Below are 19,332 nucleotides of genomic sequence, written 5' to 3'. Positions count from 1 at the left end.
ATGGGAGAGTGGATGCAGATTTCTGGTGCAAAGTGCAAAAAAAGCACCAAGACACCAAAGTGCAAGCTGTTGTGGGGAGTACAACCATTAAGTTACAGCCAGAAGAATGAGGTGATGTCAGAACCGAAGGTCTCTGTGTGCTGAACCCAGATCTCTGGATTATCATTTTTTAGGTTAGTATTTGCGGGCATTGCGTGTCCCAGAACACAGATCTTACAGGCTGCTTGAGAAAAACATCATCTTAGGATCAAGTATGTTTCAGTAATGCTACACCTATGCTTAAGAGGTTCAAAATACACACTGGGATCATCAGGGCTGAGAAACCCAACAAAGAAACCAGTTTAGCTGGAGTACTCTTTGCACAACACTACAAGTATTGCTCAAAATCATAGTGCTGCAGAATAGAGAGCCTGAACATAACTGGGGAGAGGGAGCCGGGAAACTTGGAGCATGACTGAGCCAGTTGGTGTCTTCCTTCTATAGAAAACACTTTGTTGCAGTGTCTGTCTGGCTGTGATACTGAGGTTGAACTAAGCTCGGAAGAGAGTGATGGCAAGAAGCCAAGTGGTAATGAAACCCAGGCATAAGGGGCCCCACTTGGGGACTTCCTAGGAGGAAATGAAAGGGAGTTAATGATGGCGTCGAGGTGCAATGACGGAAGCACTTGAGAATGACTTACAGGTTCTGTTCTAGAGACCTGAGTGGAAAGCTTTCCTCTAACAAAGACCAGGGCGTTGGGAGGAGCAGCCTGCTCTGCAGAAATGGCTCAGTACCGGTCGTTTTAAGCAGGAAGTCTCTGCCAACCCTTCGCAGACACATCCAGAAAACAATGAGAAATGTAGCTCCTCCACTCAGAATCAAGGCCATCATCACAGTCTGTACATAAAGTCACCAGCACAGATGCAGTCCTTCTGGGAGGACAGGGCAAAGGACGGAGAGTGTGCAGCAGGCTGACAGCCCAATGCATAAGAGACAGACATGAGAAACAGCCTGAGGGACAGATGGCATTCCTTGACACTGCAATGCTAAGGGCACTTTTAGATTATCTATGACAGAATATAGTGTTGAGCCTAATAAAGCTTTACATTATGTATTTTTGAAAATATTTCTACTTGAAATGTCAGGGCAAGCGAGTGGGTGAGTGAGCAAGTACTTCCATCTGCTGGTTCCTTTCCCACACAGCCACAATGGCTGGGGTTGGGTCAGAGAGAAGCCAGGAACATGGAATTCAATCCAGATCTCCCACATAGGCCGTGGGGACTCAAGTACCTGAGCTGTCATCCTAGAACACATGTGACCAGCAAGCTGCGTGAGACGGGAAGTAGCCCACAGCTAACTTGGGCACTCCATTACATAATGTGGGCATCCCAAGCAGTAACACAGACACCCACCCCTTAGACTGCACTTTTAATACTGGTTTTTGATACAAATTGGAAAGGAATCAAGATGTTTGGAGAAGAGCATCTGATTAAATACACCTGAAACACCAGAGCAATGACAGAAACTGATCAAAGCCACAGAGCCAGTTAGGCTCCTCTGCAATTGGTTCAATAAATCAGGGTGGGAGGACTTGGAAGGAGGGAAGAAAGGCAGACTTAGGTCCGGAAGCAAGCCTTGTAGGTCCATATGTGAATTTTAGTAAGAATTACATTTTTCTAATCCATTGGAAAAGTTGAAAATCAGTTCAGAGCAAGTCATTTGCCTTCATTTCATTCATTTCTAACGATCTGAGAACACAAAGCAGCTGGCCCACTTGAATGGCAGGATTGTTAACAGATTACAAAAGCCTCGTGCAGGTTCCCCATGTTCTCGGCTCTTCCGCGTGTTGCTGTGCTCTGAGCGCTGTCAGCAATAGCTGCTGCAGAACTGTGTTTCACAGGGAATGAGCCTGGATTCCTGCAAGGTAGTCACAGGCATCAGCGCCCAACATCAGCCTCGATGTCCCTGCAGGTACTACAAGGGCCTAACCAGGAGGGCGGTTTGGCTTGAGGAGCCAACAGGCAAGACCAGGAGAATGCCAAAGCATCTCCGAACACCACAAATGAAGAGGACAGGGTCCTGCAACACTCCAGCAGACAATAAACACGCTCCAGCACGAAATGCAACCACATTTGTGTCTCTGGCAAGGGAGGGAACCCTCAGGGTTATGAAGTCGTGTTGCACAGTATGAATCCTGACACTGAACTTGACAGATGTGTACCCTTGGAAATGGCGAAGACAGTGAAGTCCAGGCTATGTGGTTTTTAAACTAGAGCGTAAGTTTTTAAATTGTGAAATGATCTTCCATTGATGTCTGTATAGTGTATGTCCTACATCCTGTAGGCATCAAGGAGCCTGCAAATTTTCTGAGCTGCGGAAGAAAGAGGTCAAACTGGACCTTGAGGAGAATCAATCAGATATTGACACTCAAAGCTTATTAACCAAAAGTGGACTGGACAGAGACATTCAAAAACAAGAACAGCAGGGTGGGTGTGTGCACAAGCAGTTAAGATAGAGGCCAGTTAGGATACCTGCTTCCAACAGGATGCATGAAGTCCTGCTTCTAAGCTTGGTTCCAGCTCCCACTGATGCGCACCCCGGGAGGCACTGGTGATGGTGAAGTAAATGGGCTCCTGTCACCCAGGAAGAACCCTGGATTGAGTCCTTGGTTCCCAATTTAGGACCTGCCCAACCACAGCCATTGCAAGCATTTGGGGGCGTGAACCAGTGGTTAAGAATGCTCAGTCTACAGTGAGTGAGTGAGTGAGTGAGTGAGTGTGTGAGTGTGTGTGTGTTTAAAAGCCAGAAAATTGGTATCAGAGCTACATATTTATACAGGGAGATAATAGTAAAATTCCAGAGAATGCATCCAGTCCTCCGAGATAGGCAATTAGCAAGGAACCGATGTGACAGAGAGGAAGAATCCAAGGATTCCAAGTTTTAGTAGACTATGGTACATGCTGTTAGGGTCCTTCCAATCTGAAACCAACACAGTAACACTGCCCAGGAAGTGGCTGGAGGACTACACCCTTTCTACTCACTTTCTACTCACAAACACCCTCAAGTTGACAAGCTGCAGCACATGTCAGACACAAGCCACGGACTCACACAAACCCCAGCCTGAGTCAGCCCTTCATCACCCATCACCGAGGCAGCCACCACACCCTGCTCTCCCCTCACCTCCACAGGGGTTCCCCTGCTCGGTCTACCCTACATGGTCCGAGAAGGAAGATGACTGCATCCAGAACGGAGTAACAGAGAAAGGTAAAACCTTTGTACTTCAAATCTGACGACAGTAAAGAAAACTTCCAGAGAGGGAAGGAGTTTCCTCTCTGAGGTTAGCCTTGTTCTAAGGGAACACAGACTGGCACTGGGGACAACTGGATCCCTCTGCAGCGTCAGGCCTTCAGGAGTCCGACAAGGACGCAGGCATTGCAGGTTCCTCAGAAATTCCCGACGGGGGTCCACATGCAACGCCTCTTGGTGTTTCCCAACCAATCTCCTTTTGAGAAAGCAGAAGAAAATGTAATTTTGCTGATGGACATTTACAGGGTCTGCAAGGATTGCCTCTCCACCCCACACCTGAGAGCAAAGGGCTGCATCCCAGCATCACCGCAGGAAACTGAAGAACCTTACTGTGATGTATTGTGTTTGAAAACAAGGGGGAAGAAAGAATACGAAGAAAACTCAAGAGCTTTTATTAAAATGTCTAGCACCTTATCACAGGATATTTCGTCCTTCTAGAACACACCCATGTACACAAAGCATAGCCAATTTCCAGAGAGGGAAAAAATAGTTCTTGGCAAAGTAAAATAAATTTATTTTTCCTTAGATTATTTACCTTTAGACTATCTTACCTCTGTCCTTTGAACTGAACCTTCAACATTCGTTTTTCATTTAAAATGTGGGCATGTTAAAATTGCCAATCCCAGGCTATTATGGTTTACTAAATAATTATTATTTTTACTTGTGCTGGCTACCGAATCTGTGACATACAGCTTAGAGGGAAATGCTGTCATAAAACCTGTTGGCGTCAAGATAAGCAGTTTATTTAATATCTAATTAAATGTGGTCACCAGAGAAATCACAGCTTATGAAACTTTATCAGAAAAAGATTAATCCATTTCAGGCTTAACCCAGATGTCATAGCAGAACTCATGAATTTAGATAGGAATCCACTTACTATCCAAAGACATTTTCATATTGAGTTAAGAAAAGCCTGTATTCCCAGATATATTTATACATACATCAATCAATCTTATATACTTCATAGCTATCACTGGTTTCAGCGGCAATTATCAAACTAAAATAATGGCAAGTCTTTTTTGTCAAAACTTTCTAGACTCTTCTACAATACTTGGTGAGTTCTTTTAGATCTTTTTTAGAAATTCAGAAACAACTTAAAAATAGCTACTTAGCAAGTAAATGTTGAACACCTATCAGCACTGAGGAGATGCTGATGGGAGACCCCCCATTCCATCCGATGGGGGGCTCATGGAGCAAAGAAATCTCTGACATCAAGTGTTACCACTATAGGCACAAGGTGCACTTCTCCCCAGGAGATCGGCATGCCTTTCCCCGTAACAGCAGCAGGACCCATGGTGACTCACTGCGACCAGTGGGATGCGAGACTCCCAGGTACCTGGTACTTCCAGGTTGCACCTCTAACGGTCAGGATTTGCCTTCCTGTTTCCTGTCCTTCACCTGAAGTGGGAAAGGAACAGGGCCCTTCCTGACAGCTATGCCAGCAATGTACATTCGTACAACCATTATGAAAAACAGTGGGGATTCCTCAACAGGTGAACAATAGACCCGCTCTAAGATCCAGTGGCACCTACTATAAAGGAAATGAAATCAGTGTGTTCAAATGATGTGAACATGCCCGTATCTGCGGCAGCATCACTCCCACCACCCAGCAACAGATGACCACACTGCAAGTGGAATATTACTCAGCCATAAAAAAGCACAAAGTCCTGCCATTCAAAGTAATGTGGGTGAGCCTGGAGGACATTTGTTAGGTGAAGCACACCAGACTCCAAGACACAAATGCTGCATGTTTTCACAAAAACTCAGTAGGCATGGAAAAGAGGGATTACTACAGACTGGGAGAAGGGGAAGGGAGCCAGAAGCCACTGGTCAATGGGTAAAAGTTACAGTAAGAGAAGGGGTGCTTTATTACACTGCGGGGAGGTTAAGGTTCATGGTATCTCATTGAATATTTTAAAAATATATGTACAAAGGATCTGGAAGGACCTCGCCACAAAGAAATGATACATACACAGGGTAACACATGGTTATACACTACATTACACTGCAACACCTATGTGTTTCATTAGAAAGACAAGAAATGAAAGACTAACTTCTACATAGGTAACAGAGCAATAAACAACACTCAAGTCCATCACACACATCCTAGCACAGAGCCCGCATACCACCTCAGATTTTAGTGACAAAATTCCACTCTTCGACATTAAGCCACTGCTACTTGAAGTCCATCATATAAAGGAAATACACACTCTAATTATGAAATAGAGTAGCTTTCCTATGGTATTTTCATGGTTGGAAAGCCCACCCTAAAAAGAAGAACCAAAATTTAACAGCAGTGAAGAAAAATTTGATTTGTAACTTTTTATGAACAAAATCTCAAATTATGACAAAATTACAGTTAACAGATTAATTAGATCTTAAATTCTCAGAAAATAATTTTCTATTCATTAGATATAACTTCTAAATTAAAACCATGATCACATCATTAAATTCACTCTAAAAACTGAAAAGCAAATTTAAAATATATTTCACTGACTAAAGAAACAGCTAACTTAAAAGGAAAAAAGCAAAGTTAGAAAATAGAATAAATGTTGGGCCCGGCGGCATGGCTTAGCAGCTAAAGTCCTCTCCTTGAACGTGCCCCGGGATCCCATATGGGTGCCGGTTCTAATCCCGGCGGCTCCACTTCCCATCCAGCTCCCTCCTTGTGGCCTGGGAAAGCAGTCGAGGACGGCCCAAAGCCTTGGGACCCTGCACCCATGTGGGAGACCTGGAAGAGGTTCCTGGTTCCCGGCATCGGATCTGTGCAGCACCAGCCGTTGCAGTCACTTGGGGAGTGAATCATCGGACGGAAGATCTTTCTCTCTGTCTCTTCCTCTCTGTATATCTGACTTTGTAATAAAAAAAATAAATAAATCTTAAAAAAAAGAAAATAGAATAAATGCTAAAAATTCAGCCATTAATCAAAGTTTTTGCTATGTCAAATAATAACAAATGCAGCTTAAAAATTATTGAGCACAATTAACGAACTAACATGAAAAACCAAACTATTTAACATAGGGTAACTCCCTAAGGGGCAAACTAAAAACACTATATGCAAATCACTTAAGATTAGAAAAAGTTTAAGAGCTGGAAGAGCAAGCTTAGCAGCAGATTGGAGTAGCACAGCATGTTTTAAGAAATGCTTAAAGCTGTGACATTTTGGTAAAGAGCTGAAAAAATGTACAGAACTAATTCTTAGGTATTCAGGCAGAAACAGCATATCACCTACAGGAAGCAGCAAGATGCGTAAATTACAAGAGTACATGCCAAGGCTCAAGAGACCCAAAATCTGACTATTCCAAAAAGATACAAAAAGATAAAGACACAATCAAAAGCCAACATGGCATCTCATGCTTCTAACGTTTTCGGGATTCAGATGTAAAGTGATGTTTAAATCTCATTTTTCTTTTTTAAATAAGCGTGTAACCTGTTGATTAAAAAAAAGTATTGAAATAACAGAAAGCAAAGATGCCAAGATATTAACACTGACTAATTTCCAAAGAAAATGGCTAGAAAGAGTAACAAAGATGGAAAAAATGTTAACAAAGTGATATGCCTAGGAACCATCAGGTCTGGCAATGGTACAGGTAATGCCCAGCTCAGATTATTTGCCATGACTGAACTTCATTCTAATTTCTATTCTGTCGCTGATCCACCAAACATCACACAGGCTTGTTTTCCTATTTTTAGGTGCAGAAACTCAATGTGCAGGCTTCAGGGGAAACAAATAACTCAGTAATACCCCGTTCTACAAAACAGGGGTACAGAGATCAAAGGAAGAACCCTGTCGTTAAGGAACTAGAAATAATCCATAAGCTCAGACACAGAGAAGAGTCAGTAGGAGTCATCACACACACTCATACCTAAGCAAAGGGGGCTACTCTGAGGCAGAAGTGCCCTTCACTGTGTCCCTGGAACCTGCTCCCACTGCCCCATGGGAGGCGGTGTCCACAGGGTCACAGTAAGCACCTAAGCCATGGGAACAGCACAAATACAAGCAAAAACGAAACATCCCCCACTTAGGAAATCCCAGTGAGACACACAAGGCTACAGAGCTTGAGGCAGACAGAGGTGCATCTGCAGGTCAACCTAGGGGAGTGTCAGAGCTGTCTAAAGATGGAAACGATCCAAGCCCCCCTTGGCTGGGTACATGAGTGAATCAGGGTAAGACACAAGGAGTCGGCCACAGGGAGGAGTCCAGCATCCCACAGTGTGTGTGGGGGGGACTCCCCCTCACTGTTGCTCTCACAAGAACCTCCAAGAACTGTGGGCTGAAGGGAAGGCTGACCCATGCTTGTCACCAGGGTTGATACAGCCAAGTGCCAGAAGGCCAAGGCCTACTTTCTACTGCTTATGCTTCTGCCACACTGTAAGAGGTCCACCAGCTACCTCGTACCAAGGGTACACCAGGGACTGTGCGAGCACACGTGTTACATAACCAGCAAGACTTATGGCACATGTGCCTGCAAGATGACAAACAGAGCTCTTACAAAGTATGTGGACAGAGTCTATCTGAATTAGGAAATGATGCATTCCCATGAAATCACTGACATGGGGACCATGAGAGAAACAGGGTCAGCAAAGCATGAAGGAGTATGCATGGAGACGGATTTTCAATCCAGCAGTTGAAATGTCTGTTTCCTGTCTGAGAGTGTCTGGGTCGATACCTGGCTCTAGCTTCCTGGGAAGGCAGACTCTGGGAGGCAGCAGTCATGACTCAAGGAACCAGATGCCTGCCAAATCACTCTTGGTTTTGAGCATTATGATGCAAGCACCATCAGCATCCATTCTGAGCAACGGCTGGAGTCCCAATGGCCCTGCTTCCGATCTTGCTCTCTGCTAATGCTCCTGGGAAAGCAGCAGCAGATGAACTCTGCTACCTGCAGGGGAGACCTGGACGGAGTTCCTGTGCAGCCCTAGTTTTTGAGGCCACTGGAGCAGTGAACCAGGAGATACAAGCTCATACTCTCTAATGTCTTTCAAATAAATTAAAGAAACTTTTAAGAAAGCTACTTATTATTACTGTGAGTTTTTACTCAGTGTTACTGTGTGCCAGCCACTGTTTTGGACACTATGCAGGTATTACCTCATTTAAGTCATTAAAATGTTATCACTAAGGTCTATCTCCACAAGGCAGATGCAGCACCGGGCCACTTGGCTAGCAAATGAGGGTAAAACTCAGTTTACCCAGGAAGCCACAGCCCTCATGCTGCTTGAGAATAGGGCCAGAGGCAGCTAACTGGTGGGTCCTGGTCAGTATCACTTTCAAAAGCACCTGCCGGTGCACAAGTCTGACTGTTGGTCCAAACAGAACATGTAGAGTGTATGTATGGAGTGAGAACTGCACCAGGAAGACTCCATCTTCATCTGCTAGGAAGGTATTGCTACTGTAGGGTAATCATATACAGGATCAGTGCTTCCACTGTTTGGGTCAACTAAACATGCTGCTCAACACTTGGTGGCCTCCAAGAGCTCTGTCTCAATGAATCCTTCTAACCACTCACCAAATCTCAGTGATTCTGTATTTCCTTTCATGGAAATACGTGCAGCACATTCCACTACCAGTAATAATAGCTCAGGAAAACAAATGCACAGAAAAAAAAGAAAGAAAACACACATCTAGACTTGGTAATAAAATCCCAGGAGCAGGGCCAACAAATGAGGGTGAATCATGTCACTTGGGCCTTATTAACATCAATCCAGGGTAACTCAGGTCCTCAAGAGTATTTCTAACAAGTAAATGCAGAAGAACTTTCAAAATGTTAATTTTTTCCCCATTTTTCCTTGTAATTCACATACATTCAAAACCACTCCAATTATTCTATTCAATTTTCTTTGTTTGGTTTGTTCTTATGTTAAAGATGTTCCATGAATAGTCACATGGCTAGCATTTGTTAAATGTTGACTACGAGGATATGCTGCGAAAAGCTCATGGAAAGAGCAACCAGGAGTTAAGTTTGGGAGCCAATCTTGTGGCTTGGAGGGTTAAATTCATTGCCTCTGATGTTGGCATCCCCATATGGGTACCAGCTTATGTCTCCGGTTGTTCTACTTCCAATTCAATTCCTTACTAATGGCGTGAAAAAAGCAGCAGAAGGTGAACCAAGTACTCGGGCCCTTGCCATCCATTTGGAGATGAGGAAGAAACTCCTAGCTTCTGGCAGTGCCTGGCCCAATCTAATCCATTGCAGCCAACCAGTGAGTGAACTAGCAGCTGGAATCTCTCTAACTCTGACTCTCAAATCCATAGATCTCTTTAAAAAACAACAACTACAAGTTTGATACAAAACAATCTGAAACTCATGCAACTCTCTTCCATAAAATCCACTTTCCACACACTTTCTGGAGACTGACTCATTATGCATATATTTCATATGTATGTGCATATTTATCTTGTAATTAAATTCTCCATGTGCCTATGGAAGTACCTCATGTAATGCTGTTGTGCCAGGACCATTTCACACCACCTCACTGACTCCTCTCTCCACCTGCCCGGGTGATACCACTTTCTCTACTCCACACCTCAGGAAGCAGGGCCCCAGAGAAGTTGCACCACGTGCTCACAGTCACAAGCAGGTGGCATCCCTAGCATTTGCTCATCTGCAGAGCTAGAACCATCCCACTGTATTCTCCCTCTACCCTATGCAGGCCAAAGATGGCACACTGGTTTCTGACTGTGAAAAGCAAAAAGCACAGGCCTGAATGTGATGGCTCTTTTGGTGTGTGCCAGATGCCCCAGCCACACCTCCCAGGCACTGGGGTCTTAGGTTCCTGGAAACCCCCTACAAAGTTCACAGCCACAGGAGGCTACTGTTTAACAGCTGCACTCCTGTAACCACTCCTGATGTGTTCCAGGAAGGAAGTTTTACAACAGAGTAGACAAGAAAATAAAGTGGGCTTGCTGTTAAAACTTGCCTGCAGGCCCCTCTCTCCATACCTCCAGCACACCAGTTTCCACCGGCCAAGCTAGGGAGCTTTCCTTTCTAAGATCAACCTACAGGCACTTAGGAGCTGGAACAGAAATGGATGCACGCACTTTGAGACTATGGGACACATGTTAACTTGCTCCCTTCAAAGTTTTCAACAGGAGTTTACGGACACTGAAATCACTTCAGGTTATTAAATGAATTCTTACCTTTTAGGTCTCACTGGCTGAACACAAAAAGATTAAAGAATATGGAAATGTCTCCATGGGCCAACCTCCACCATGACCTTCAAAATGACCTGTCAGCAATGGAGAAAGCCAGCATTTTCTACCCAGCTTCTGAGATCAAAGTCAGCTCTTCCTGGCTCTTCCAAGTACTTACAGTCAAGCACTCCAAACCCTAAGTGGGTGGAGTCATACATCACATGGACAGGAGGTAGCTCAGGGTTGTGGCACAGGCGCTGTTGCTAAGACACCACATCATGCAGATGGGGGACTGCCTGTCCTGGGTGAGTAAAGACATGGGCCGGGGGACAGACAGGCAGAATGCCCCTGGAGCAGAAAAGAAAGTGGGGTCTCCAAGCTGGCACATCCTCTTCCCCCAGGAACAGTGTGACAGGCACTTGGATTTGAAAACATTATATATCTCAAATGTAATTAAGAAACTTGGACTGGCATGAATATGTAATGTACACATGCCTTTTTCGCCTGACAGGCTGGTGCTGACTTTAATTTGGAAGAAATCCATTTTCATACAAAGGTAGCCAAGAGTGGCAGGAAATAGGAAGCCTACATCATTCATCTTCTCTGAACTTCAGAGAAAAAAAATCAGTTAATTGCATTTCTAGGAAGCTATTTTGTGGAATCTTGGTGCTTCATCTTTCTGCTCTTATTCATGGCATATGCAGTGATTCTAAAATGCTCCTCTTGAAAATGCTATGATTAATCAATACATCTTCAACTATTTAATTACTTATTTTAACAAATGAAATCTGATCAACCAAAAATGGTTACTGTGTTCCTGGGGATGAATTACCCACCACTACTAACATTCTTGACACACAGCCCGAATCAATTTTCAAATTCAGGTGTCTCTTTCCTTATCGACTAAGCTACAGGCTGCAGCCCCTGGTTTTCTTTGCATTTTATTCCCAATTGGTAGAGCTCTCTCTCCAAGAGCAGATTCAAATCATCCCTATCTATTAAATTAGGAGAAAACAGAGACTAAAATGTGCCAGCTTTTAGAATAAAATCATTGAGGCTGTCACTTGCCAGACAAGCTCTCCGGGTGGCTTTGCGGGGGAGAGGGGTGGCACCAGTGGCTCCTTTCACAGGCTACCATAAACTTCAAGCTTTTTCAAGGTCCTGTCCTATTTTTGCCTTGCCTGGATCACACAGTGTATGAATAGGTATTTTTATATTCCACCAAGTCTGAGTTGAAAATTATCATCTTATTTGGAATTCCTTATCATTTTATGAGCAAGCCAAAGACTGCCACACTTTGAAGCCAACCATACACACTTGAGCTTTGGGGCTTCCAAAGGCCCATGAGGAGTCTCTCACCAAACAAAGTGGCAATGCAGACACAGGCTTCATAAAAACTCCCATGCGAGGTATTTTTGTTCTTTACCTAAAGAGGACCAACAGACTGCATGCTAGGTCCCATGAAGCCTGAAGTTGGCCCCTCTAGCAGTTTCCAATGTCTCCAATAAAATATCAGAGAGAGAGAGAGCATGTGTGTCTGTATAAGAGACAGAGAAAAAGAGGGTCGGGGGGAGAGGACAAAGTGGGGGGGAGAGAGAGAGAGAGAAACAAGAACCAATTTACTTTCTTTGGAAACAACACAGAATGTGCCTCTCCTAGGATGTTCTAGAATATTGCTCAAACCACTTATCGACAACCTGGTCCCTCACACCTTTCCACGTTGTATTTGGCAACTGGTGGGGTCCACTTAGGTGGGCAGAGAGAATAAAAAAAAACCTCCGCTATCTCAGCTGTAACAACAAAATGTGTTTTTCATTAAACATAAAACTGAGCTGGGAAATACCAGCCAAGAGGCAAGTGTATCAGTGGAAGAATTCTCCTGAGGTCTGTAACTTCCACATCAAACTGCACCAGATTCTTCTACATTAATTACTGATTACTGTAGACTAAAGAATTCTAACAAAAATTTGCCACAGCAGTAGAGAGAGTGCAGATATTGTAAGGGAAGGAAGGAGAGTGTGTAGAGTGTAAAACCAGGCACAAGTGGCTCCCCCAGATCTCATTTTTATTATATTTCTGCTGTTCTGACAACGGAAGTGAGGGAATTCTCCTGGGGCTAGAAGGCCAATTTTTAAACGTCATTTGGACTGTGACAGAAATTGCAAATTAAAAGCTTAGGGCTGGAGTCTAATTTTTTCATTTCATGTAAATTTCTTGGAGGCAGAGATCACAGCCACATTTCTCTTCCATTTCTGGCATCACTTTGCACCCAGTCACTGGTCAGTCTGGTGCTCTCCTACATCCCTCTCTCTCACCTGGTTTTCACATCACTTTTACCCAATGCTTCCTTTCAGCCCTCAGGTTCTCCAACATCCAAGGACGAGTGGGGGGAAGCAATCCCAGATGCCTGCAGGTCCTTTCCTCTTGCAAAAATCCCTGTGACAGGCACCACCATGTCTAGCACATTGGAAACTAATAACAATACTGGTAAGGAGGCATTTTCAGTGATAGCATCTATATTAACAAGATGATGGCCTGCCAGAGTCCATGGGAGATAGACGCTACACAAGTATCAGGCATAGATTCAAAATAAACAGCAAATCTGCAACCAAATCAACAAAGCCTGAAATTCCATTTCCATGAATTTTTTGAAGTCTCCTTGTATATGGAGGCATGCATATTTTCATAATTGTTTTCTACAATTTGAGATTATTTTTACCCACTTCAAATAACATATGCCCCTATCCCCCTTGAAAGCACAATCTACTTGATAAAATTCTTCAACGTCCATGTCACATCTGTGTATTTTGTAGGAATGATGCATAAATACTGAAGACTACATTGCAAAAGGTTATGTTTTTTTAATCTTCTGGAATATTGTAATTTAAAAAACCCTCCAAGTTTGAAAGATAGGAAAAATAACTTACAATACACCATGATACTGGGCGGACTAAACAGGCCAGTATTGGAGAAACCAAATTGCATTATTATTCCTAGCATGCCAAGCTTTTCACTAACCTAAGGACTGCAATACACACACACACACACACACACACACACACACACACACACTTTAAAACAACAGACCAAAAAAAAAGTTAGAAAAAGCTTGTAACTTTTTTCCTCTGTTATCAATGCATGACTGGTCTCTTTGAGGTATGCAGCACAGAATGGCAGAAGGCACGTGGGATGGGTGGATCAGCAGGGTTATACATCAAGGAAACAAAACAATTCCAGCAAAAAAAAAAAAATCTATGCTTTCTCTGGCTGTGCCTCCTATCTCAAGCATTTTTTCTCTTTTTCTGATGATCCAGTACCAGCACCCGGGGGTCATTTCCAAACTTGCAGTCCTGAGAGTGTCCCAGTTATCATTAACTCCAAAATGTTCATTCATGCAGACGGTTCCTGGGTAACCAGCAGTTCACTGTCACCGTGGAACCAGCTCTTCCAAGGTACACAATCAACCAGTCACCACTTAATAAATTACAACTCTCTTTGGTAGATGAAAAGTCACTGTATCGTGGAGGTAAATGGGATTGCAGCCATGCAGGGATTCCCAGTGACTGCCACAGTCAGTCCCACCACAAGAGGGGAGCTGGTTGGACCTCCCAGTACAGGTCAGTGGACGATGGCAAGAGTCAAACGGTGGCAAAGTCAGTTTTGTGAGACCGCATCCACGTGTGTATCCTACAAGTTTTTTTCTTACAGAAGGACTTACCGACATGACATTCGCTCCCATTAATTCCTAAGAAAACCTTCAAAATCTGGGTCGGTCCACATCTCAGAGAAACGTCTCTTCCCTGGGGGGGAACAGCGCTGCTCTCCCAGCTGGTCCATAGGGATTTCTGAGATGACAGCTCAAACAGGTTTAGGCTCAGCCTCATCACTGAGCAACAGGAAGTGTCAAATCACTTTTATCACTTGGTTGTGAAATTAAGAGACCAAGAATATCCTGGATATATTGTTATTCCATCCTTAAAGAATGTATCAAATCAGAAAAATAAAAGCCCTTACCAATTCCTAAGCACCGTATTCTACAACACACTCTGCATGCTGGTCAGTATTGCACATTAACACAAAGGGCACAGTCTCATTTCCTCTTCATGTGTTCTGGACAAGCATCATCAACTTGGAACAGAGGACGAGATGTGCTTCTCTAAAACAGCTACATTTTTTCATCCAGATTTATTGCTCAATCAACTAGTCATCACCTCTCTGTCACCTCTGTGATCATGCCATTTCCTTATGTACAAGCTTAATATTCAGTATATCAATTCCATACCTTTTGTGATTCCATAAATACTTTAAAGTCAAATTGGAAGCCACCAAAATGTGAAATAAAATATTTCCTTCTGTTCATAAAACCTAACACCATCTTTACAGGTTGCAAAAGAAAGCTCAAGTCAGGATTCTATCCTAATAAAACCTCAATCTTAGAAAGTTCAATCTGAATGGGATATTTAATGCATTTCAATAGGCACCATATTCAATACTGAATCATTTAAATAACTTTAAATATTGTTTTGTTTTGTCTACCTCAGAGCATTTTGAAACGTACTAAAATGTTTTAACAGCTTCTAAACTCTATTATATAAAAATGAACTTCATTATACACAAAAAACTATAGCCTTTGGAATGTCTTCGCTTCTCACATGTAAAATCTGAGTCAACATCAGCTTCTTCACAAGACATTCCTTCCAAAAACTCATAGCAACACCCAAGCAGACACCTACCTGCACCTGCTGGTATTGTAAAAAAGTTCCCATTACAACACAATATAACACATTTGAGATTCTCAGATGTCAGTAGTTGCATCTACCACCCCATTTAGCGATGGCTTTACAAATCACACAAACTCACTCATATCACTGAAAAAAGGAAACACGGAATTGAATTATACATCCCTTCAGATGCTCAGCTGTGCCTTCTCAGCCATGCTGGTAGCAATGAGAACAGACTCACCTCTGCCTGCTTGGAGATGAACTTGGAAAGCTTGGTTTTGGTTCTGGACGACTCTGCCTTGGTGGCTGGGACTCCCCTGAAGGACAGTACTTCCGTAGAGGACTTCAGCTTAGGAGATTCATCAGGAGCCTGCTCCTGGCCATCCATGGGGCGCACATACGCCGTAGGTTTCTGCTGGACCAGGCTGGGTTTTGAAGCCAGGGACGAAGGAAAGTTCTGAACGCAGTGCCCACCACTGCTGTGCTTGGCTGCCATGGCAGGTGGCCTTTCCTGGGTCTGCAGCCCCACCTCTACGTTGCACACTTGTTTGCTCCGTGGTTGCTGTCTGCCAACACCATCTCCAAGCAAGGTCCTCAGAGAGCCCTGTTGTGCTGAGTTGGAAGGAGGAGAGGAAGAAGAAAAGGATGAGGAAGAAGGATGAGCACAGAGTGATTAGTATCATGGTCTGAGGCTGGCAGAGAGGTGCAAGGCCAGCACCTCCACCAGTGCTTACTTGATCTCTGGTGGCCATCAGGGGGCGGCGGGTGCCCTGTCTTCTGCCAGCCCATGGTGCTCCTCCGGCTCTGTGGCACAGGGACAGCTGCAGGCGTGGAAGATGTGGTGCTACAAACAGAGGAGGGCTGGGTCTGGGCTCTTGAATCTGGAACAAAATGCTCCTCGATCTTGTTTACCGGCGTTTGCGGAACCCCAGGTTTAGGGACGCCAACAAGATGACTCTGATTGGATCGATCAGTTAAAAAGTCTTTCATCTCATCGTAATTGCCTAAAGTATTCTGGATCCGGTTGGAGAGCTCATCCCCTTTGTTGGTCTGGACAAAGAGAAACACATCCAATATTCCTGTTAGAGGCAACACAAACACAGGAACTATGGACAGGCACACTTCTCAATCACACAGCCAGGGTCGCCCCAGTCAGAACGGGACATCAGACTCTTCATTTCCTCTGTAGGCACACCTACATTTGTCTGTATCATCAGAACTGGAGACCTGTAACAGCTCTAAGGCACAGAAAATGGGAACCTACCCTTGCTGTTGTGTTGGAGCTAAACTGCATTACCTGAAAATCAGGAAATTTACCATAGCAACTTCACAAAATGGTCTAGATTAAGTCTTTGCTGGATAGGATTCTTTACTCTTTTCTGTTTAGTACCACTGGAAGCTTTTCTTAACAATTCAGATTTCACCAGGATTAATCTGCTTCCAATGACTAAATGCATAATTTCTCTTGTGAAACGGGCTGGCACATTGGCTTAGCTAGCTAATCCACCTCCAAACACCAGCATCCCATGTGGCAGCCAACTACTTCAAGTCCCTTTCAGCTCCCTATTTAGGGCCTAGCAAATCAGTAGGTGCTCCAGCGCCTCAGGGACCCTACACCTGCCTGGGAGACCCAGAAGAATCTCCTGGCTTCTAGCTCCAGATTGGCTCAGCTCTGGCTACCACAGCCATTTGGGGGAGTGAACCAGCATATGAAGATCTTTCTCTATGAAATCTGCCTTTCCAATAGAAAAAAAAATCTTCGATTATTCTTGTCAAAACCCCAGAGTGAAAGCCAAGAGAAGTCAGAGTAAATCCCAGAAGCAACATGGGAGCTCAATGTGTATAAAGTCTACCAGGCTGAACTACTTACAGCTCCATGTAGCTGAAGATACCAGGTACTTCAAAAGATTCATGGAAAACAGAACTGAGAGACAAGTTTATTTTCATGCAGATCTCGAAATCTGTGCACAGTTTTTTCCTAAGACCCATTTTCCACAAACTTTTCAGAGTCCTCATACAAATGGACTTCAAGATTTTCTTCTACAAAAATAAATTCAATCTTGAATTCCATTTCCATTAACAGTTTGAAATATCTGCTTATCAGTAAAATCTGGGAAGGTAACATTGGAAGAGAAGCTGTATTTCTGGTGTTCGGCATAAAGAAAAATTAATCTTTTTCTTTCTCCTTCACCATTTGCAGTCCAAGTTGTTTTAAAAAAAAAAAAGCTGTGGGGAGTAGGATGCTGCTGCCCATGGAGAGTAGTCACCATCACCATAATAACATTCACGGGACAGAAACAGCAAGGAGCCCATTCAGTGGCTCAGTCCTTATTTTCCACTGCAGGAGAAATACTCTTGCGGTTTCTTTCTCATTAGTCCTAACAGGCACCCTAATCCTAACCATGAGCCTTGCATGAAAAATGGGTTAACTCAATCTCTTTCTAACAAGGCTTGATTCTTGAGAACTTAGAAAATCCAACAAACAGCACTGAGTTTGAAATATCAGCAGGGAAAGGATGTCTGCATCATTGATGACAATCACAGCAAGCAGAAATCAGAAGTAAACACAAGTTACATTTGACTGAGGGAGTAAACCAATCAGGAAACTTAGGAATTCTTAGCACCTGAGCCAGCTCTCCCAGCTCAAGCAGCAGACAAGTCACGGGGCTACTCAATAGCTCTAGTCATAGCTGTCACCACAGGGGTACAATCAAGCCAGGGACATGAAAGAGTGCTAGCCATCTACCTTGTAGGGCTCACTGAACAGAGAATAACTGGAAGCAAATGTGCTGACATCCTGTTGGGTCTCCTGGTTTCTTCTTTCTCGTTCTTTCCTCCGGAGGGCATTTCTATCAGGCTCATAGACACTGCATCAGGAGAGAGCAAACAAAACAATCGTACTCAAAAATAATAAAGTTTGGTCAAGCCCAGTGTCACGTTGGTCAGGGTGCAGAAGTCTGGCTCATGGAGCACGGTGATGACAGTCAAGTCAGTCTGATCAGGTCGTGTGAGCAGGAACCCTTGCTAATTACATCCTTGGGGAGGGGTGGGCAGGAACCTCAGGGCAAGTTTCAACCAGCACCAGATCCATGAAAAAGGAAGAACTACTTAAGGAACTTCCACAGGGGAAGACGGAGAGTAATCCTACAAAAAAAAGGTAATTACAATGATGTGTAAATAGAAATTATGAGCATGCTTCCTCATAAGATAGCACCGTCTCTGGGTGTTACAACCCAAGGCTCTTTGAGTTTTTGCTCTGCATTGTGTTTCTGCATGGCTGTGTTTGTGCTGTGATTCTTTCATTAACCAGCTCCCTCAAGAGCTGTTAAAACTCCACACTGCACTAGTCTGCACAGCTACAAGCCTTCTTCTGATCTCTGTTAATCAGTCAAGTCATCCAGCGATCACTGAATCCATTCTTCCTTCTGATGCATTTGACAGGATCACTCATCACAACTATAAAAAATGTGCCCGAAGGAGGGGGGCAGGTGACAAGAAGGAAGACGAGAAATTGAATCATGGTGCGTCACCGAGGAACTCGGTCTTTGAGGAAAACAAGTATCTGTCCTCCCAAGATACAATAATGAAGTGGTCAGACATCTGGCAATGGGAAGAACTAAGGGTGAACAAAGGTGTTCCTTGCCCTAAATGAGGAGGAAATAAAGGGGCACATTCAGCCTGGTGTTATTAGGGGCTGTGTAAGAGGCTCACGGGCCAAAGTCACATGGCTGCAGTGTAGATTGCAGAGTTCACACAACCGATGGGGAGAACTCCCACTACCCGTAAAATCATCCCTGGGCTCACGTCCCGCCAGGCCCACTCAGTGCGCATGCTCTCCTCGTCCTATCCCCAGCAGCTCCCACTTGTTCTGGTGCAACCAGGCTGGGAGCAGAGACACTCGCTCACCAACTGGGGTTCCCCACTGGCAAAACCCACAAGAAGGAGAAGGTATTCAACCTCTCCCCACCCCCTTGTCTTCATTGACAGGCAGGGACATTTTGTAGCCTTGTTACAAGGTTTAAACAGGAACTGAATCTACACAACAGCCTAGACACAGCTTCAGGTGCCACAAACCCCAACATCTTGCCATTAAAATATCATTCATCATAGAGGGATAGGTGGGATTAAAAGATCGTGATGCTTTTAAAAAGTTAAACAGGTATCTTCAGTGAAAGAGTATTTGTGTCATGCAGC

At 44.0% G+C, this 19,332-nt stretch overlaps 1 protein-coding gene across 3 annotated transcripts in view; it reads right to left on the bottom strand.

Annotated features, from left to right (window-relative positions):
* Positions 1 to 19,332, bottom strand: part of AFF3 (ALF transcription elongation factor 3) — a 564,045-nt gene that overhangs the window by 406,768 nt on the left and 137,945 nt on the right. For all 3 annotated transcript variants that reach the window (XM_058667512.1, XM_058667514.1, XM_058667513.1), the window contains exons 5-7: positions 17,885 to 18,005; positions 15,873 to 16,188; positions 15,380 to 15,750 (exon numbers count right to left, since the gene is read on the bottom strand). In XM_058667512.1, coding sequence (XP_058523495.1) covers positions 15,380 to 15,750; positions 15,873 to 16,188; positions 17,885 to 18,005 — 808 coding nt within the window. The remainder of the gene's footprint in view (positions 1 to 15,379; positions 15,751 to 15,872; positions 16,189 to 17,884; positions 18,006 to 19,332) is intronic.

The sequence above is a fragment of the Ochotona princeps genome, chromosome 8 (assembly GCF_030435755.1).
Source record: "Ochotona princeps isolate mOchPri1 chromosome 8, mOchPri1.hap1, whole genome shotgun sequence".
Taxonomy (NCBI): domain Eukaryota; kingdom Metazoa; phylum Chordata; class Mammalia; order Lagomorpha; family Ochotonidae; genus Ochotona; species Ochotona princeps.
This window is presented reverse-complemented; position numbering and strand designations above follow the sequence as displayed.